The 17,239-nt window shown below is 42.4% G+C and overlaps 1 protein-coding gene across 2 annotated transcripts in view; it reads right to left on the reverse strand.

Moving 5' to 3' along the window:
- The window catches only part of SNTB1 (syntrophin beta 1), a 286,774-nt gene that overhangs the window by 32,205 nt on the left and 237,330 nt on the right, over positions 1 to 17,239 (reverse strand). Inside the window, exons 4-5 of one of the 2 annotated variants that reach the window (XM_063726798.1) lie at positions 9,985 to 10,124; positions 3,807 to 6,260 (exon numbers count right to left, since the gene is read on the reverse strand). In XM_063726798.1, the coding sequence (XP_063582868.1) occupies positions 6,248 to 6,260; positions 9,985 to 10,124 (153 nt within the window). In that variant the 3' untranslated portion in view covers positions 3,807 to 6,247. Of the gene's footprint in view, positions 1 to 3,806; positions 6,261 to 9,984; positions 10,125 to 17,239 lie in introns of those variants that run through there. The other variant, XM_024250977.3, reaches the window with a different exon arrangement.

Consider the following 17,239-nt stretch of genomic DNA (forward strand, 5'->3'; position numbering starts at 1 on the left):
GGTGGTATAATGATGACCTGTGAATTTTAGTTGGTTACAAATTTTCAGTGTGATGGAGTTGTTTTAAAAATATAGCCAATGCACTTATAAACCCCAAAACAGAAGAGGGGTTAACAAATTAGAAAATACTAAATTTATTTAGCACTTGCCATGTGTCAAGCACTATTCTAAGCAGTTTACATGATCTAGTGTAATCCTTATAACAACCCTATTAGGCAGGTATAGATATTGGGCACATATTACTGATGAAGGACATGAGGCAAAAAGAGATGACAAAACTTGCCCAAAGCTCCAAGGCTTGGTAAGTAGCAAGGCTGGGATTTCGGAGCCAGGTTGTCAGTTTCCAGAACCCATGCTCTGGAGCATTCGTGTGATGGACACTATGCAGCCATGAAAATAAAGCTAGGAAAGAATACAAAATACCAGTGAAAGTGCTAGAAGGTCATCTAAGTGAAAAGGAAGGGCAGCAGCACATCACATTTAGGAGCTGTTGATCACTCTGTGAGGGCCAGGACCCAGGACAGCCTTAGAACTGACCCATTGGTGGTCATCACAGCTTGTGGCCAAACAGCGCTTCTGAAGAAGCACAGGGGAAGAAGAACCATGTAATTGCTGTGGAGTGCCCCTCCCACCATGCTCTGGTTTGAACGTTTGTGTCCCCCCAAAATTCATGTTGAAACTGAAGCTCCAATGCAAAAGTATTAAGAGGTAGGCCCTTTAAGGAGGTGATTAGGTCATGAAGGCCCCACTCTCACGGATAGGATTAGTGCCTTATAAAAGGACTTGGGGAGCCGGGTGTGGTGGCTCACGCCTGTAATCCCAGCACTTTGGGTGGCTGAGGCAGGCGGATCACTTGAGGTCAGGAGTTCGAGACCAGCCTGGCCAACATGGTGGCCTATTAAAATACAAAAATTAGCCAGGTGTGGTGTCTCTGTTAAATACAAAATTAGCCGGTGTCTCTATTAAATACAAAATAGAGACTGGTTGTGGTGTCCCTATTAAATACAAAAAGTAGCCAGTGTCTTTATTAAAAATACAAAAATTAGCCAGGTGTGGTCTTGGGTGCCTGTAGTCCCAGCTACTTGGGAGGCTGAGGCAGGAGAATCACTTGAACCTGGGAAGTGGAGGATGCAGTGAGCTGAGATCGCACCATTGCACTCTAGCCTGGGCGACAAGAGCAAGACTCTGTCTCAAAAGAAAAAAAAAAAAAAAAAGGTTGGGGAGGCTTGGGTAGTCTGTTAGTCCCTTTTTGCCCTTCCACCCACGTGAGAACACAGCAACAGGCTCCATCTATGGAACTGAGAACACGACTTCACCAGACAGCAAATCTGCTGGCACCTTGATGTTGGACTTCCCAGTCTCCAGAACTGTGAGAACATTTCTATTATTTATAAATTACCCAGGCTAAGGTATTTTGTTATAGCAGCCCCAAATGGACTCGGACACACCACAAACCCCTGAGAAGATGGGAGGCAGCAGCACACAATCTTCTAAATCAATAGTTCTCAAACTGTAGCCTGTGTCAGAAACACCTGGAGGCTTGTTAAAATCAAAGATGGACCGGGTCCCATCCCCAGAGTTTCTGATTCAGTTGGTCTGGGGTGGAGTTGAACATTTGCTTGTTTAACAGTCCCAGATGGTGCTCCCGCTGCTGGGTAAGCCAGAAACTCTAGGTCTCTGATTCTATCCACAACTCTGTCCTCACTCTGCGTGATTAGGGGTAACAATTCCCTTGATTGTTAGCTGGAATAAGAGGCCACCTGTTGCATGATTTGTCAGGAAAGAATATGATTTTATATATGATACACTCAGCCAATTCTAAGAGCCATGGAAACTCTAGGAAATAAGGACATGCTCTTAGGAAGCTGCATAGAATAGTGGATAAGAATCAAAAGGTAGAAACAGAATCTCAGGTCCATCTCTTACTGTTACTGTTGCATGACTGTGGTAAGTAACTTAACTACTTAGTTCCTCAGTTAACTGATCTGTGAAATAGGAATAAAACCTTAACCTTATGGGGTTGTGAGGGTTGAATGCGGTAACCCTGAGAAACATTTTCCTGATGTTTGTTAAAAGCACATTCTCCTGATCCACAACCCCAGCCTAAGCCAGAATATCTAAGGCAGGGTTCTGAAGACCTGAATCTTAATAAACAGCCAGGTAATTCTCATTGGGCTAGGTTTGCAAACCCTAATAGAACCCACCTAAAGCACGTAGCCTTGATCTATGCCAAATAAGGGCCAGCCACTACTTCATTACAGGGTTGATCTACTTTTTTTTTTTTTTTTTTTCTTTTTTTTTTAAAGAGACAGGGTCTTGCTCGGGACCCAGGTGCTGGAGTACAGTGGTGCCATCATAGCTCATTGCAACCTTGATCTCCTGGGATCAAGCAATTCTCCCACTTCAGCCTCTTAAGTCACTAGGACTACAGGTGTGCACCACCATGCATGGCTAATTGTTTTTTATTTTTTTGTAGAGACAGATCCCCCATGTTGCCCAGGCTAGTCTTGAACTTCTGGGCTCAAGCAATCCTCCCAGCTCAGCCTCCCAAAGTGCTGGGATTACAGGCATGAGCCAAAGTGCTCAGCCCAGCTTGATCTATTTTGAAAATAATATTACCATGGACTTCTTGATAATATCACCCAAGGTGATTAGTTAGTAGACACAGTATAATAAATTTTTAAAAAACATAGCTCTATATCCGTAAGTAAAAATTACACCACATCTTTATGATTTGTGCATATTACTATTTATAAATTAGACCTCAATACAAGATTTTTAAAATAAATTTTTAAAAACAGGAATGGATCCTCTTCTTTAGAAATATACAAAGACAAATAATACTACTAGACAGATTACATACCTATGTGGTCATACATAAAGGATACGGTGCTGTATATGGCTGTATAGAATGCATCGGAAGTAAATGAAAGAGTCACTTGTTGAACTTAAATAAGTGGCTAAAAAAGCAGTCAATGGAAGTGCTGGGGTAACCTCTGCAATGGAAGGATTCTGTTTCCCTTTGAATGCTACCACTTCTGGCACGGACTGTCCCCCACAACCTGCCAGAAACCAACAGCATCAGCCCAGCTTCCCACCTCAGAGAGCCACCTTTATCCACAAGGAGGTAAGAGTTTCTATTTCAGCTGGGGTGGACCCTGCCTCCTACTGCAATTCATTGGGAAGCTCAGCCTGGAGCTGCAAAGGGGCTACATCTCCCTGGCATCATCCCACAGAGAAGGCAGGGGTCATTTTTTTCCCATTGTTTGCTTTCTAAAAGTCTTTTTCTAGGTACATCCACAGGGTCTTGGAGAGAAGTTGATCAGGACTGATGCTCTGGTAGCTAATGCTCAAGCCAAAAGGTCAGTTAAAAATCTATTTTACCAAAGTATATTTTCCTTTGGCTTTGGAGACAATGGCATTCCAGTGAGTGTGTTTCACAGATAGGGATTCTGACAGAGGGAGCTGGGGTGATGAGGCTGGGGTTAAGCACTCTTCTGGAGGAAGGAAGACTAGGATGCAAACTCCCAGCTCTGCCATTTCCAGGCTGCTGCCCAGGAGCAGGCAAAAGCTCACCTACTACTTCGAGAGGATAGAGTGAGAATGAATAGCCAGTGCCACCTAAGATCCTGGACATACTCTGCCTCATGGGCTACCAGCCAGAGACCAGGGCAATCCTTACAGGCCTAATTGTATCATTCCTCACAGGGCTAATATCCACACAGAATAAGATTTCCTCTTGCAGTTCAGTGGTTAAGCTGGGTAATTTGGGAGAGGGACAGTGAGTTGAGGGGACAACTATTACAACTGGGTCTCCTTTATGGTTGCATCGTAGACACTGATTTTTTTTTTTTTTTACTACATCTTCTGTTTTGTTTGTTTGTTTTTGAGATAGAGTCTTGCTCTGTTGCCCAGGCTGGAGTGCAGTGGCGCAATCTCGGTTCACTGCAATGCCGCCTCCCAGGTTCAAGCGATTCTCATGCCAAAACCTCCAGAGTAGCTGGAATGACAGGCACCCACCACCATGCCTGGCTAATTTTTGTATTTTTAGTAGAGATGGGGTTTCACCATGTTGGCCAGCTGGCCTCGAACCCCTGACTTCAGGTGATCTGCCTACCTCGGCCTCCCAAAGTGCCAGGATTACAGGTGTGAGCTACTGCACCCAGCCTGCATCTTCTATTCTAAATGATCACAGTGATGCACTGAAGAGGTTTCCATTTCCTGTTTGCATATTGGATGCAGGCTTATGGGTTTAGGCTATTCATCTGCTTTACTGTCAGTTCAGACCTGGCACCCCTGTCACTTGTGAACCTGTAGCACACACTTTCAGTGCTCCACTCAAACCTCTTCAGGTCCCATTTACTGTTTCTGCACATCCATCCCTCCTTCTGGGCCTTTGCTTTTAAGGAATCACACTTAGGACTTTCCTGCTTGTGCAGAAGCCTGAAGAGCCTGCAAGATGACTTCTCTCCAGGCAGCCTCAGCTGTCCATGGACTGCTGTAGGAATGTACAGGTCCAGTCACTTGCCTGAGTCGGGACAAACTTGGAAGGAGTCATTTACATGCTCTAGGGAAGTGCTGTCTGATAGAATTTTGGTGGTGATGGGAATGTTCTAGATCTGTGCTGTTCGAAATGGTAGTCACTAGCCACAGGTGGCTATTGGACCCTTGAAATATGGCTAAGGAGGGTGAGGATCTGAATTTTTAATTTCATTTAAATTTAATTACTTTAAGTAGCCACATCTGGCTAGTGGCTACCATGCTAAGCAGTCTAGCTCTCAAGACCCCTGTAAGGTCAGGCTGAGGCTGAGACTTTGCCTGAAATCCTAGTCTCCTTGGCTCCTCTCTTTTTTTGTCCTTCCCCACCTCCCTTCCAGGCTTCTGCTGGGAGCATTTGCTTAAGAACTCACTGCCACTTCAGTCCTTGTTGCCTTTTCTGCTTCTGAGGAACCAGACCGAAGGCAGAGCCTTTCTCAGTCTTCTTGTCTTACCAGGGGGTTGAAGTCCCAGTGCTAAACCTGGTTACAGGATAGGAAAGCTGAGAAAAAAACAAAAGAGGGGAGGGTCCTGGGGAGCAACTTATCTCTTCCTGTAGCTAAGTACTTTGTGTCCTCACGGAAATTTGGTTTTATTTTTATTTATTTATTTTTCTTTACAATGGAATCAGGATCACTGCAAAATTGTTTGGATTCAGCAGTCACTCCTTCGACATTTGTTATTTGACACCAAATATAAAAATATCTACCCAGATCACATCCATGACTCTTATCATCCCCAAAGACTCCTGCTGTTCCCCATGGTTCCAATTTCAAAAGGTACAAAAGGATACACTAGTGAAAAGTCTTCCTCCCCATCTCTCACCTCTGTGCCAACCCCCAGTGGTACCAAGGCACAGGTGTGCAAGTGACACACAGTCCCAGAACTGGAATCCCACCTCCATCTATCAGAAGCTACACCACCTGGGGTGATTCCTGAACTCTTCTGAGCCTCAGGTACCTAATCTGCAAAATAGGCACACTAATAGAGGCCTTGCAGAATGGATACACAAGTTGTAAGCGGTAACTTGTGTCAAGTGCTGGGTACTTAGTGAGTATCTGATTCATTTCCCCTCATTCCCCAGGGCCGTATGTGGTGCTCTAACTGGGCCACGCAGCACTGAATGAGCTCTGCGCTTGGATCTCCCCTAAGTCTGGAGTGCTCACGCCCCTCTCTGGGCTCCCTTCCCTTGTTCCTCTGGTGAGTTTTCCCTCAGGCTTCAATTCAACATGACTTCTACTGCAAGGAGTCCTCCACCACTCTCCAGGCAGAGTTTGGCATTTTTTGTTGTCTTTACTGCAAACGGTTCCTTATGTGTTCCTGCACATCAACACACTTTGTTCCAGATCATGCTAGGTTCACAAGTTTGAATTTTTTTCACCTCTTTACCCCTTGCCCCAATTATAACTCCTGGCACATAGTACATGATTTATAAATGTTGACTGACGAATGAATGAATGAATGAAAAAGCAGCCCCCATTGTTCCTAATGCCCAGAAACTGTGAGAACAAGGCTATGTACTAGGGTAAATTTTATTTGCATGTTGCCTGAGAGTTGCAGAAACTACCTTATTTCAACTTTTGTTTCTGAAAATCATTTCAAGAGGCTTGGGTCCAACTTTGCTTCTTAGTAACTGGAATCCAGTGACTGTGGTCTAATCTTTCTTTGGTTTCTGTTGTGAGAATGTCTCAGAATCTGAAGATAATGTTGTTCACGGATGAGGACTGTGGATGCAAAGTACAGAAAGCAATAGCGATTGGGCCGAATTCTCATGGGCCCCAAGGCACAGCCTGAGTCTTTGTGTGCAGTTAAGGATGTTTACATTCTGATTATTGAGGTTTTTTGTTTTTGTTTTTTTTTGAGACGGAGTCCCACTCTGTCACCCAGGCTGGAGTGCAGTGGCGTGATCTCGGCTCACTGCAACCTCTGCCTTCCAGGCTCTAGTGATTCTCCTGCCTCAGCCTCCTGAGCAGCTGGGAACCACAGATGTGTGCCACCACACCCGGCTAATTTTTGTATTTTTAGTAGAGATGGGGTTTTGCCATGTTGGCCAGGCTGGTCTCGAATTCCTGATTTCAGGTGTTCTGCCCTCCTTGGCCTCCCAAAGTGCTGGGATTACAGGCATGAGCCAGCATACCCGGCCATGATTACTGCGGTTTTATTACAAAGCTGTATTGTACTTTAATAGCCATTCTGCCAAACATTTTGAAGCTTGAAAGCTTCAAATATTAAATTACTTTTAAATTTCATTTTTTAAAGGTGATCTAGGCCTGGTTCCTTGCCCCTGAAAACCTCCTCTATTCACCTCTGGAGCCAGTAATTTCCACCTTTAGCTCCCCACCTCCCCGGCCCCACCCCTGCTACTGGTCTTCATTATCAATCACGACTAGAAGTAACAAGGAATTTTTTGGAATTTCAGCTCTATTCACTACTGGCATTTTAATCTTGTGTTACTTCTTGTTCTGCTACTGGGTCTCATTCTCCTCCTTGCAGCCAGCTGACCCTTGACCATAACCTGTTTGGCAGCTCAGTCCTTCCTAGATGAAGAGCCCACCTTATTTCTATCTACATCTTGCTCAGGTCAGATGCTCCAAAACCTCTGTCCACTATGCTTTGTCTCTTGGACCAAACTTCTTCCACAGTTTGTCTCACATTGTTCAATAATTCATTCAACAGACATTCAAGGGCACAATATTGCCAGGCACTATGCCAAGAAGGACACAAATATGACTTTATCATGCCTAGCTTGCAGGTAAAGAAACAGGTATAGAAGGAATGCAAACGGCTCACTGTCATAAAGCACAAACAAAAATTGCTGGCAAGAGAAGTCAGGTCTGGGAAATGTCAGCTACTTGAAAGTAAGACTCGAGTTTGATTCATTTCTGTTTTTGGGATATAAGCTTTCAAAGAGGGGGACAAGGATACAACACATTAAAACTGTATTTCAGGCCAGGTGCAGTGGTTGAGAAGAACGTCCATAATCCCAGCACTATGGGAGGCCGAGGCGGGCAGATCACCTAAGGTCAGGAGTTCAAGACCAGCTTGGCCAACATGGTGAAACCCTGTCTCTACTAAAAAACAAAACAAAACAAACAAACAAAAAATCAAACAAACAAAAATTAGCCAGTCATGGTGGTGGGCACCTATAATCCCAGCTACTCAGGAGGCTGAGGCAGGAGAATCACTTGAACCCGGGAGGCAGAGGTTGCAGTGAGCCAAGATAGCGCCACTGCACTCCACCCTGGGTGACAAGAGCAAAACTCTGTCTCAAAAATAAATCATTAAAAATCAAACTGTATTTCATGTCTTGGTTGCTGTGAGTAATGTTGCAATGAACATGGGAGTGTAACTACCTCTTTAAGACCTTAATTTCAGTTCTCTTGGATATATACCCAGAAGTGGGATTGCTAGCTCACATTAGAGTTCTGTTTTTAATTTTTGGAGAAATCTCCATACTGTTTTCCAGAGTGGCTGCACCATTTTACATTCCTATCAACAGTATACAAGGATTTCCTTTTCTCCATTTTACATTCCTAACAACAGTGTACAAGGGTTCACATTTATCAAATGATAAACAACACTTGTTATCATTTGTCTTTTTGACAATAGTCGTCCTAACACACATCCTAACCACATCCTCACTGTGGTTTTGAATTGCATTTCTCAGATCATTAGTGACATTAAACACCTTTTCATATGCCTGTTGGATATCTGTATGTCTTCTTTGGAGAAATGTCTATTCAGGTCCTTTTTAAATCAGTTTTTTTTCTTTTTTTGCTATTGAAATGGAAATCTTTATACATTTTGGATATTAACCTTTAATTAGATATGAGGTCTCCCATTTCATAAGCTGCCTTTCCATTTTGTTGATTGTTTCCTTTGCTATGCAGAAGCTTTCTAGTTTGATGTAGTTCCATTTATTTTTGCTTTTGTTGCCTGTGCTATAGGTGTTATATACAATAAATAATTGCCAAGGCCAATGTCAAGAATATTTTTCCCTATGTTTTCTTCTGGAAGTTTTACAGTTTCAGATCTTACCTTTAAGTCTTTAATCCATGTTGAGTTTATTTTTGTGTATGGTGTAAAATATGGTTCATTGTTTTGCATATGAATATCCAGTTTTCCCAGCACCATTTATTGAAGAGAATATCCTTTCTCCATTGTGTATTCTTGGCACCCTTGTCAACAACCAGATGACCACAAATGGGTGAATTTATTTTTGGGCTCTCCAATCTGTTCTACTGGTCTATGTGTTTTTATGCCAGTATCATAAGGTTTTGATTATTATTGGTTTGTAATACATTTTGAAATCAGGAAGTGTGATGTCTCCAAATGTCCATCTATAGATGAATGGATAAAGGAAGTGCGGTATTTACATATAATCCCATATTATTCAGCCTTAAAAAAGAAAGAAATCCTCCCATATTTGACAACATGAATGAACCTGAAGAACATTATGCTAAGTGAAATATGCCAGACACGCAAGGACAAACACTACAGGATCCCATTTATATGAGGAATCTAAAATGACGAAGCTCTTAAAGCAGAGAGTAGAATGGGGAGAGGGAAATGGGGATGTGTTGGCCAAAGGGCATGAAATTTTTGTCCTGCAAGTTGAATAAGTTCTAGAGATCTACTGTACATCATAGCACCTATGGCTAACGACATGGTATTATATACCTAAAAGGTTGCTAAGGGGGTAGATCTTATGTTACATGTTGTTATCACAAAAAAAATAAAATAAAATATAGAGGGAAGGAGGAAATTTTTGGAGGTGATGGGTATGTTTATGGTATCGACTATGATGATGGTTTCATAGGTGTATATGTATCTCCAAATTTATTAAATTGTATACATTAAATATGTACACAACTTTGCATGTCAATACCCTGATGAAGTGCTTTTTAAAGACATATTTCACATGGATAATAAATGTGCATTGAAGGACCTGAAAAACAGAGCCTGGCAGCCACCCTTCCACAGGAAGCGTCATGGAACTGAGAAATAACTTGTTATGAGATTTCCTGCTGAACAAGCCTTAAAAAGCACAGTGGAGCATTCCCATATAACATTCTTTTGTGCCACCAAGTGAAGACCCTTGCTTGGTGATTCTACTTGGATTTCAAGACTACAAACATATATGTCTAGTTCATTTCAAAGGGAATGAGATGGAGACCCAGGAAGGTGGCTAGATGAGGACCATCTCACAGATGTCACTGTTTCTTGATGATGGATGAGTATTTTGTTCTTTGTCTCTGTGTTGTTGCTTCATGTTTGGCCATAAATGATCATTAATCTATGTGGCTAAAAATGTGTGGCTATATTCTTAAGGAGCTCTCAGCCCCTGCTGCAATAGTGAGCAGTAATATAACGTGTTGAGCTAATTGTAATTCATTAAAATAGAATCCACCTGCAAACACATCATACCAAACACAAGGCCATGGCTACCTGGTGGCAAGAAGAGGGTATGTGTGAACTGGGCTGAACCAGGCTTCCTTCCTCCGTGGCATGCTGTCATAGATTAAAAGGTCTTTCTCAGTCAGCACAACCAGGGCTGGTTTCCACTGTTTCTCGCTCTCCCCTGGCACCTGAAAAAGAAAGCAGAGAACTGTCAAACGACAGCCTGAGGAAAGGATGATTATGAGAAGTTGGCATCCCCCTAATCAGAGGACTCAGCAATACGTTGAGTGTCTTTTGATTTGGTTGCAAAATCAAAATGGAAAGAACCTTGTCTTTATCCCATGCTTCCTGATCCTTGAAAATATCTGTTGTCTCAAGGGCCCTGAAATGTATAGTCAGGAAAGCCAAGAAGCAGCCCAGCTGCCACACATCTGTCACTGTTCCTCACCTGCCAGTCAGCACTGAATCTTTATTTCATAGTGGGAGGCAAATGCCTGGGGGAATAAGTACTTCCAGCTGATTCTCTGGTACAGTAGCATTTTTTTTTATTATGAAATGGTAAGGTCTAAAAAGTTTTTGAATAAATATCTAAAGGCTCTGAAAAATTTACTATGGTGGCAAATGTCTACCCAGACAGAGTGAGACATCACAGCCTCTTTCCCTAGTCTTTTGCTCTTAGATTGGTTCTGTGATTCAGGCATCATCTTGAAACTTCTCTGGTTCTGTTGAATGTCCAGTTCCATTCACCACCCATAATTTATTAACTCAAGGGTCGAGATGACCTGACAGGAATGTGAAAGGATTGTGAAAGTCATCAGTAATGACTGGACCAGATGATCTTTGAAAACCCTTCTAATCTGGAGAATCTGTGTAGCTCAGCTCTTATCTCATGAGCCATCCCCTTGGCCCGGTGTTTGCCCTTCCCAAACTTCCTATATGTTCTTCTGTCTATAAAAATGCTCTCCTTCCCATTTGATGGGCCCTAGGATACATCTTTAAGCTCGGTTTAAAAACTCAGTGAATGCTCAATTCTTGCTACTCAAAATATGGACTGTGTTCCAGTAGCATCAGCATCATCTGGGAGCTTGCTAGAGTCTCAGGCCCATCCAGATCTGTTGAATCAGAATCTGCATTTTAACAAAATCTTCAGGTAATCCCTAGGCTCATTAAAGAAACACTGCTCCAGATGAGGTTAAGACTGCTTTTGACACTGACAACTAATCCAAGATTTAATGTTGTCATAATAAGTCACAACTCAAAAATCTATTCAGAATCAAAGTAAATTAGACAGTAAGCTAAATAAGTGATAAAGCTAATTTCTTCCCTTTCTAGTCTTATTATTACTTTATCTTAAGTGACACAGTGGAATCCGTATAGAGATAGAAGCATGTGTGTAGCTCTTGCTTTAGGCTAACACCCTAGTATGAGGAATGAGTGATCAAAGTAGAGAAGATTTACAAAATGATGTAAGACTTGAGTTCTGTAGGTCCTACGTGTAGGCTGCCTAAATCTGAGTCTGTTATTTATTGCCTGTGTGACTCTGGTCAAGATATTCTCTGTGCTTCTGTTTCCTTACTGATAAGGATAATATCATATACAACAGTGGTTTTGAGTGCTGACTCGGGAGCTAGCAGGCCTGAACACAAATTTGTGTTACCCAGTTTACTAGCTGTGGGGGTCTTGGGCAAGTCAACTAGTTTCTTTGTATCTCAGTTTCTGAATCTGTAAAATGAGAAATAATAGTACCTATAGCAGAGGGTGGTTGTGAAGATTAAATGAGCTAAAATTTGTAGAAATGCTTAATACAGTGCAGAATAAGCATCATGTAAGTACCTGTTAAGTAAAGTAACACTTACCTCATCATGCTATAGTGGGGATTGAGACAGTGTGTGTAATGTGCTTGGCATGGTAGCTGGCAGATGGTAACGCCCTCAGTAAAACACAGGATGGGGAAATTGTGTCAGACACCAATTTTTGAACATGTCAAAAATGGTGTCCTTTGGAAATGGCATCACTATGACAAGGCAATGACTTTCCTTGGGAAAAATGATAAGACAAGCCAAGAATAAGCTTGGTGCTAACAATTTCAATACCTTTTCTTCCCATCCTTTCCAAAGTTCTCCCAGGAAGAATTCATTGCTTGATGATCACCTTTATATTTTAATGCCTCCCTTCCAGCAATTCCAGACATAAACTGTGCTTCTGAAGAAGTGCCCTCCCCCACTCCGCTGCTGTAAAGCTATTTATACTAGAACATGAATGACTGTTGACATATTCCTCACTTTGTGTATTTTATGCATATTTTAAAAGCTAGCTTTAGCTTATTGCTCTTGTAAAATGACTTTTTCCAACAGAACAACAGCATCTTCAACAGATCAAAATGAATTGTTAGAAAAGGCAATGTACCAGACCCTGCAAGGTGAATAAAGTATGGTCTCAAGGCATAAAGTGTTTGGGGCGGGGGGAAGGGGTTTCAGAATAAATTTTTTCCAGCTTCTACATTAAATTTAGTAAATTACTTTTCCAGCTCATTAAATAGGACTGGAGAAGCTACAAATGATCCTCCCAAAGTGACTATCTTACTTACCTAGTCAGATGCAATCCATTAACTTTGACCAGAATCAGTCATTTAAATGTGAAAGCAACTAAGCATCATTCTTCAAAAACAATATTAAGTTCACAAAATAAGACTCAACAGTAAATACCAACAGTATAATGCAGACTTCTCTACTGGTGGAATCACAAACTCACCCATGTGTCAAGTGGTATATGTAGGTTTAAATAATCCCAAAGCCCTAAAACATTTTGCAGTTTATTGAAGAGTGCTGTGTGGATATGGCAAACTCTGCTGTGAGAATACTTGGAGTGGGCACATTCCACTATTCCTGTATGCAGAGCTGTTATTTTAAAGCTAATGTACATGCTTAGAGGTAGAAGGCTGCCTATGAGGACAAACAACTTTCCAAAGGGGGAAAAAATCATGTTGAAGAACAGGGATTTTTTTGTTTGTTTGTTTTGTTTTGAGACGGAGTCTTGCTCAGGCTGGAGTGCAGTGGCATGATCTCGGCTCACTGCAAGCTCCACCTCCTGGGGTTCACGCCATTCTCCTGCCTCAGCCTCCCGAGTAGCTGGGACTACAGGCGCCCGCCACCACACCGGGCTAATTTTTTTTTTTTTTTTTGTATTTTTAGGAGAGATGGGGTTTCACCGTGTTAGCCAGGATGGTCTCGATCTCCTGACCTCATGATCTGCCTGCCTCGGGAAGAACAGAGTTTTAAAAGCCATACCTTGTGCTACATACGCTTCATTATTTCAAGCCTTTGAAGACCAGTTTTTGTCAGGCTCAAATATTGGTGCTGTTGTTCTAGTGACAACGTGTATTACAAATCCAGCTTTCCTGGCACCCAAAGGTATTCTGATATGAATACGACAGTTTTGGAGATGTGTCTGCATTTTGTTAACACATGACTCCTGAAACAGATGTGATTTCCATCTCTGCCTGGCTTCCTGCCTTGAGTGCTGCAGTCGTCAGTTTCTCAAGAGCTGATCAGATTTCTAATGAAGAAGGTGAAGAAAAGGCAACAGGGGAATAAAACATTCAATTCTGAAATTATTCTGAAGCACAACTTTGGTGAGCTGAGTCCTGTGCCTGTAATCACTTCCACAGAGCATGAGAGGAAAGGTTTACAAAATGGCAAGAATTTGAGAGCTGGTGGTAAGAAGTAATTGGTAACAATTATGGAAGTGTCCTTAATTTGAGACAGGTCTCCCAAATCATCTGGGTCAGTGGCTTCCTAACTCTTTAAATTCAATGATCTCTCAGATTAAGTCACAAGTCCTAGAACAATATGTAAAAGAATTGGACAGGTGAGGTAGCTCAGGTCTATAATCCCAGCACTTTGGGAGGCTGAGGCGGACAGATTGCCTGAGGTTGGGAGTTCGAGACCAGGCTGGCCAGCATGGTGAAACCCCGTCTCTACTAAAAATACAAAAATTAGCCAGGCGTGGTGGCGGGCGCCTGTAATCCTAGCTACTCAGGAAGCTGAGCCAGGAGAATCACTTGAACCCAGGAGGCAGAGGTTGCAGTGAGCCAAGATCGCACCATTGCACTCCAGCCTGGGCAACAGAGTGAGACTCTGTCTCAAAAAAAAAAAAAAAAAAAAAAAAAGAATTGAAAGAGACGTCCCAGTGGGGATCTTGGCCCCTCTGAGACTTTATGTCTTCATCCTAGCACCACCCATGCCTCTAAGTGGGGTTGCTACCAATCTTTGGAATATAGTTTGAAAACTGATCTTGTCTCTTCTAAAATATCTAGAATCTGGCAGGGCGCAGTGGCTCATGCTTATACTCCCAGTGCTTTGGGAGACCAAGGTGGGTGGATCACTTGAGGCCGGGAATTCAAAACCAGCCTGGCCAACATGATGGAAACCCTGTCCCTACTAAAAATACAAAAATTAGCCGGGCATGGTGGTGCATGCCCTGTAGTCCCAGCTACTCGGAAGGCTGAGGTACAACAATTGCTTGAGCCCAGGTGATGGAGTTGCAGTGAGCCAAGATTGTACCACTGCACTCCAGCCTGCGTGACAGAGTGAGACTCTGTGTCAAAAAAGAAAAGAAAAGAAACAAACAAAAAACCTAGAATCTTCACATTATTTCCAAAGAGACAGTTTTACCCGAACTTTCAGTGCCTTTTTTGTGGGTTCTTCCAAAGAAAAGAATGATACTGTTGTCACTTAGGCAGAATTGTAAGGATTAAATGAATTCATGCACATATAGGATTTACAAAGCTGTCTTACAGACAGTAAACAGGCAATCCTTAAAAATCATAGCTATTTTTTTACTATTATATTAAGGTAAGGAGAGTGCACATCAGATTAAAGATCTGAGTGAGCTTGGGCAAGAATTACTTGCCTTTGCTGGGTCAAAATTTCCTCCTCTGCCAAATGATGGGGTGGGACTAAATTATTGCTAGCACCTCCTCAACTTCAAAATCCAATCATCTGTTTAAGTTCAAAGTTATCTGCTACTAGGCTAGAACTGCTTCAGCTACTGGGATTCTTGCTTTACAGCTCTTTGTTCAGTGCACTCTTTTCCTAAGGCAAAAAGCAATACGCGTGTCTCTTTTTCCCGCTTCATACCAACTCACTCTTCGTAACATATTTACTTTCCACCTTCTACTTGAGCACGCATGGCAGGAAGAGCTCACAGTCTTTAGAGCCGAACAGCGTGTCTTCAAAATCTGGCTTTGCCACTTCCCAGCTGAGGGACGTGAGCAGCTTACTTAAGTGCTCTAAGCACTTGTTCACTGATGTGTCACATGCTGAGGATGGCCTCCCATGCACATGTCTTTGAGGATCAAATGAGACAATGTATATAGAACTTCCTACATGATGGGTACTCAAAATGGTAAACTACCCCAGTTGCTCACCTCAAGACAGTTTCCCCCAGCTCCAATGAGCAGGAAGGAAGGTCTAGAAGTAAGGGACAGAGAACACAAACTGAAAACGTTCACGAAGGAAGAAGGGCCATCATGGCTTTTATATTGCAGATCGTGTTTATCTCGACAACTTTTTAATTGAAGTCTGTTTCGCCTCAGGTTGCTAGGTGTTTAGCACAAAGGACAAGCTATCGGTGTAATAATAATAATTAGCATTGATCAACTTCCAAATGCTTTACAAACATTAGATAATTAATCCCTGCACCAACTCTCAGGGAGGCTGATAAAGAAGAGAAACAGCATTTAAATGTGGCCACAGGCACATAGAGACAGGGCTAAGCAAGGCCACTCAAATCTCCAGCTCTCTTCTAGCTTGCCCTGAACAATCCCCAGGACCCAGGAATCAGGTGTCAGACAAGACATCTAGAGCTGGTTGGCATGCTGGCACACGCCTGTAACCACAGCTACTTGAGAGGCTGAGGCTCAAGACTCACTTTAATCCAGGAGGTGGAGGTCACAGTGAGCTGAGATTGCACCACAACACTACAGCCTGGGCAACAGAGTGAGACCCTGTCTCAAAAAAAAAAAAAAAAAAAAAAAAAAAAAGACATCTAGAACATCTAGAGCTGAATGCAAAGGAGAATGAAAAGGAAGAGAAGGCAAAGGAGAATGAGAAAAAAGACTGGAAAAAGAAGAAAAGTGCTCTATGGGAGCCTCAGCTTTCTAGGACTAACTTCTCTCTTCTCACAAGCTGTCTGGTACCTGGATCACCTGCTGAATTCAAGATTGGTGTCAAGAGGGGAGCAGAGGCCAGGCATGGTGGCTCACACCTGTAATCCCAGTATTTTGGGAGGCTGAGGTGGGCGGATCACCTGTGGCCAGGAGTTTGAGATCAGCCTGGCCAACACGGTGAAAACCCATCTCTACTAAAAATACAAAAATTAGTGGGGCATGGTGGCGCACGCCTGTATTCCCAGCTACTCGGGAGACTGAGGCATGAGAATTGCTTGAACCTGGGAGGCAGAGGTTGCAGTGAGCCAAGATCGCACCATTGCACTCCAGCTCGGCAGTAGAGTGAGACTCTGTCTCAAAAAAAGGAGAGGAGCAGAATGAGTGATGTATCATGTGGATGGATGTTAAGATAATGATGAAAAATAAAGTGAAAAGGATGGCATGAAAAATATGGTCTGATCATGGGACACTAAAGAGGGTGTCATTTTTATTTTTATTTTATTTTTACTTATTTATTGTTTTAGACGGTGTTTTGCTCTGTCTTCCAGGCTGGAGTGCAGTGGTGCCACCTTGGCTCACTGCAACCTTTGCCAGCCTGGCCAACAAGGTGAAATCTCTAGTAAAAATATAAAATTAGCCAGGCATGGTGGCACATGCCTGTAATCCCAGCTACTTGGGAGGTTGAGGCAGGAGAATTGCTTGAACCCGGGAGGTGGAAGTTGCAGTGAGCCAAGACCATGCCATTGCACTCCAGCCTAGGCAACAAGAGTGAAACTCCATCTCAAAAAACAAAAATAAAAAACAAACAAAACAAAAAAACAATAGCAGAACACCCATTCATGTCAAGTACACATAGAATTAACAAGATAGACCATACTCTGGGCATTAAATCTAGTTTCGATAAGTTTAAATGTATTCAAGTTAAACAATGTATGTTCTTTGACCAAAATGGAATTAAATTAGAAATCAATAATGGAGACCTATGGAAAATAAAAACACAACATATCAAAATCCTCAAGATGTTGCTAAAGCAGGACTAAGAAGAAAGGGGCAATTAACGCCAATATTGGAAAAGAAGAAAGGATTCAAGTCAGTGGTCTCAGTTTTCACCTTAACAAACTGGAAATAGAAAAA

The sequence above is a fragment of the Pongo abelii genome, chromosome 7 (assembly GCF_028885655.2).
Source record: "Pongo abelii isolate AG06213 chromosome 7, NHGRI_mPonAbe1-v2.0_pri, whole genome shotgun sequence".
In the NCBI taxonomy this organism is placed as follows: Eukaryota; Metazoa; Chordata; class Mammalia; order Primates; family Hominidae; genus Pongo; species Pongo abelii.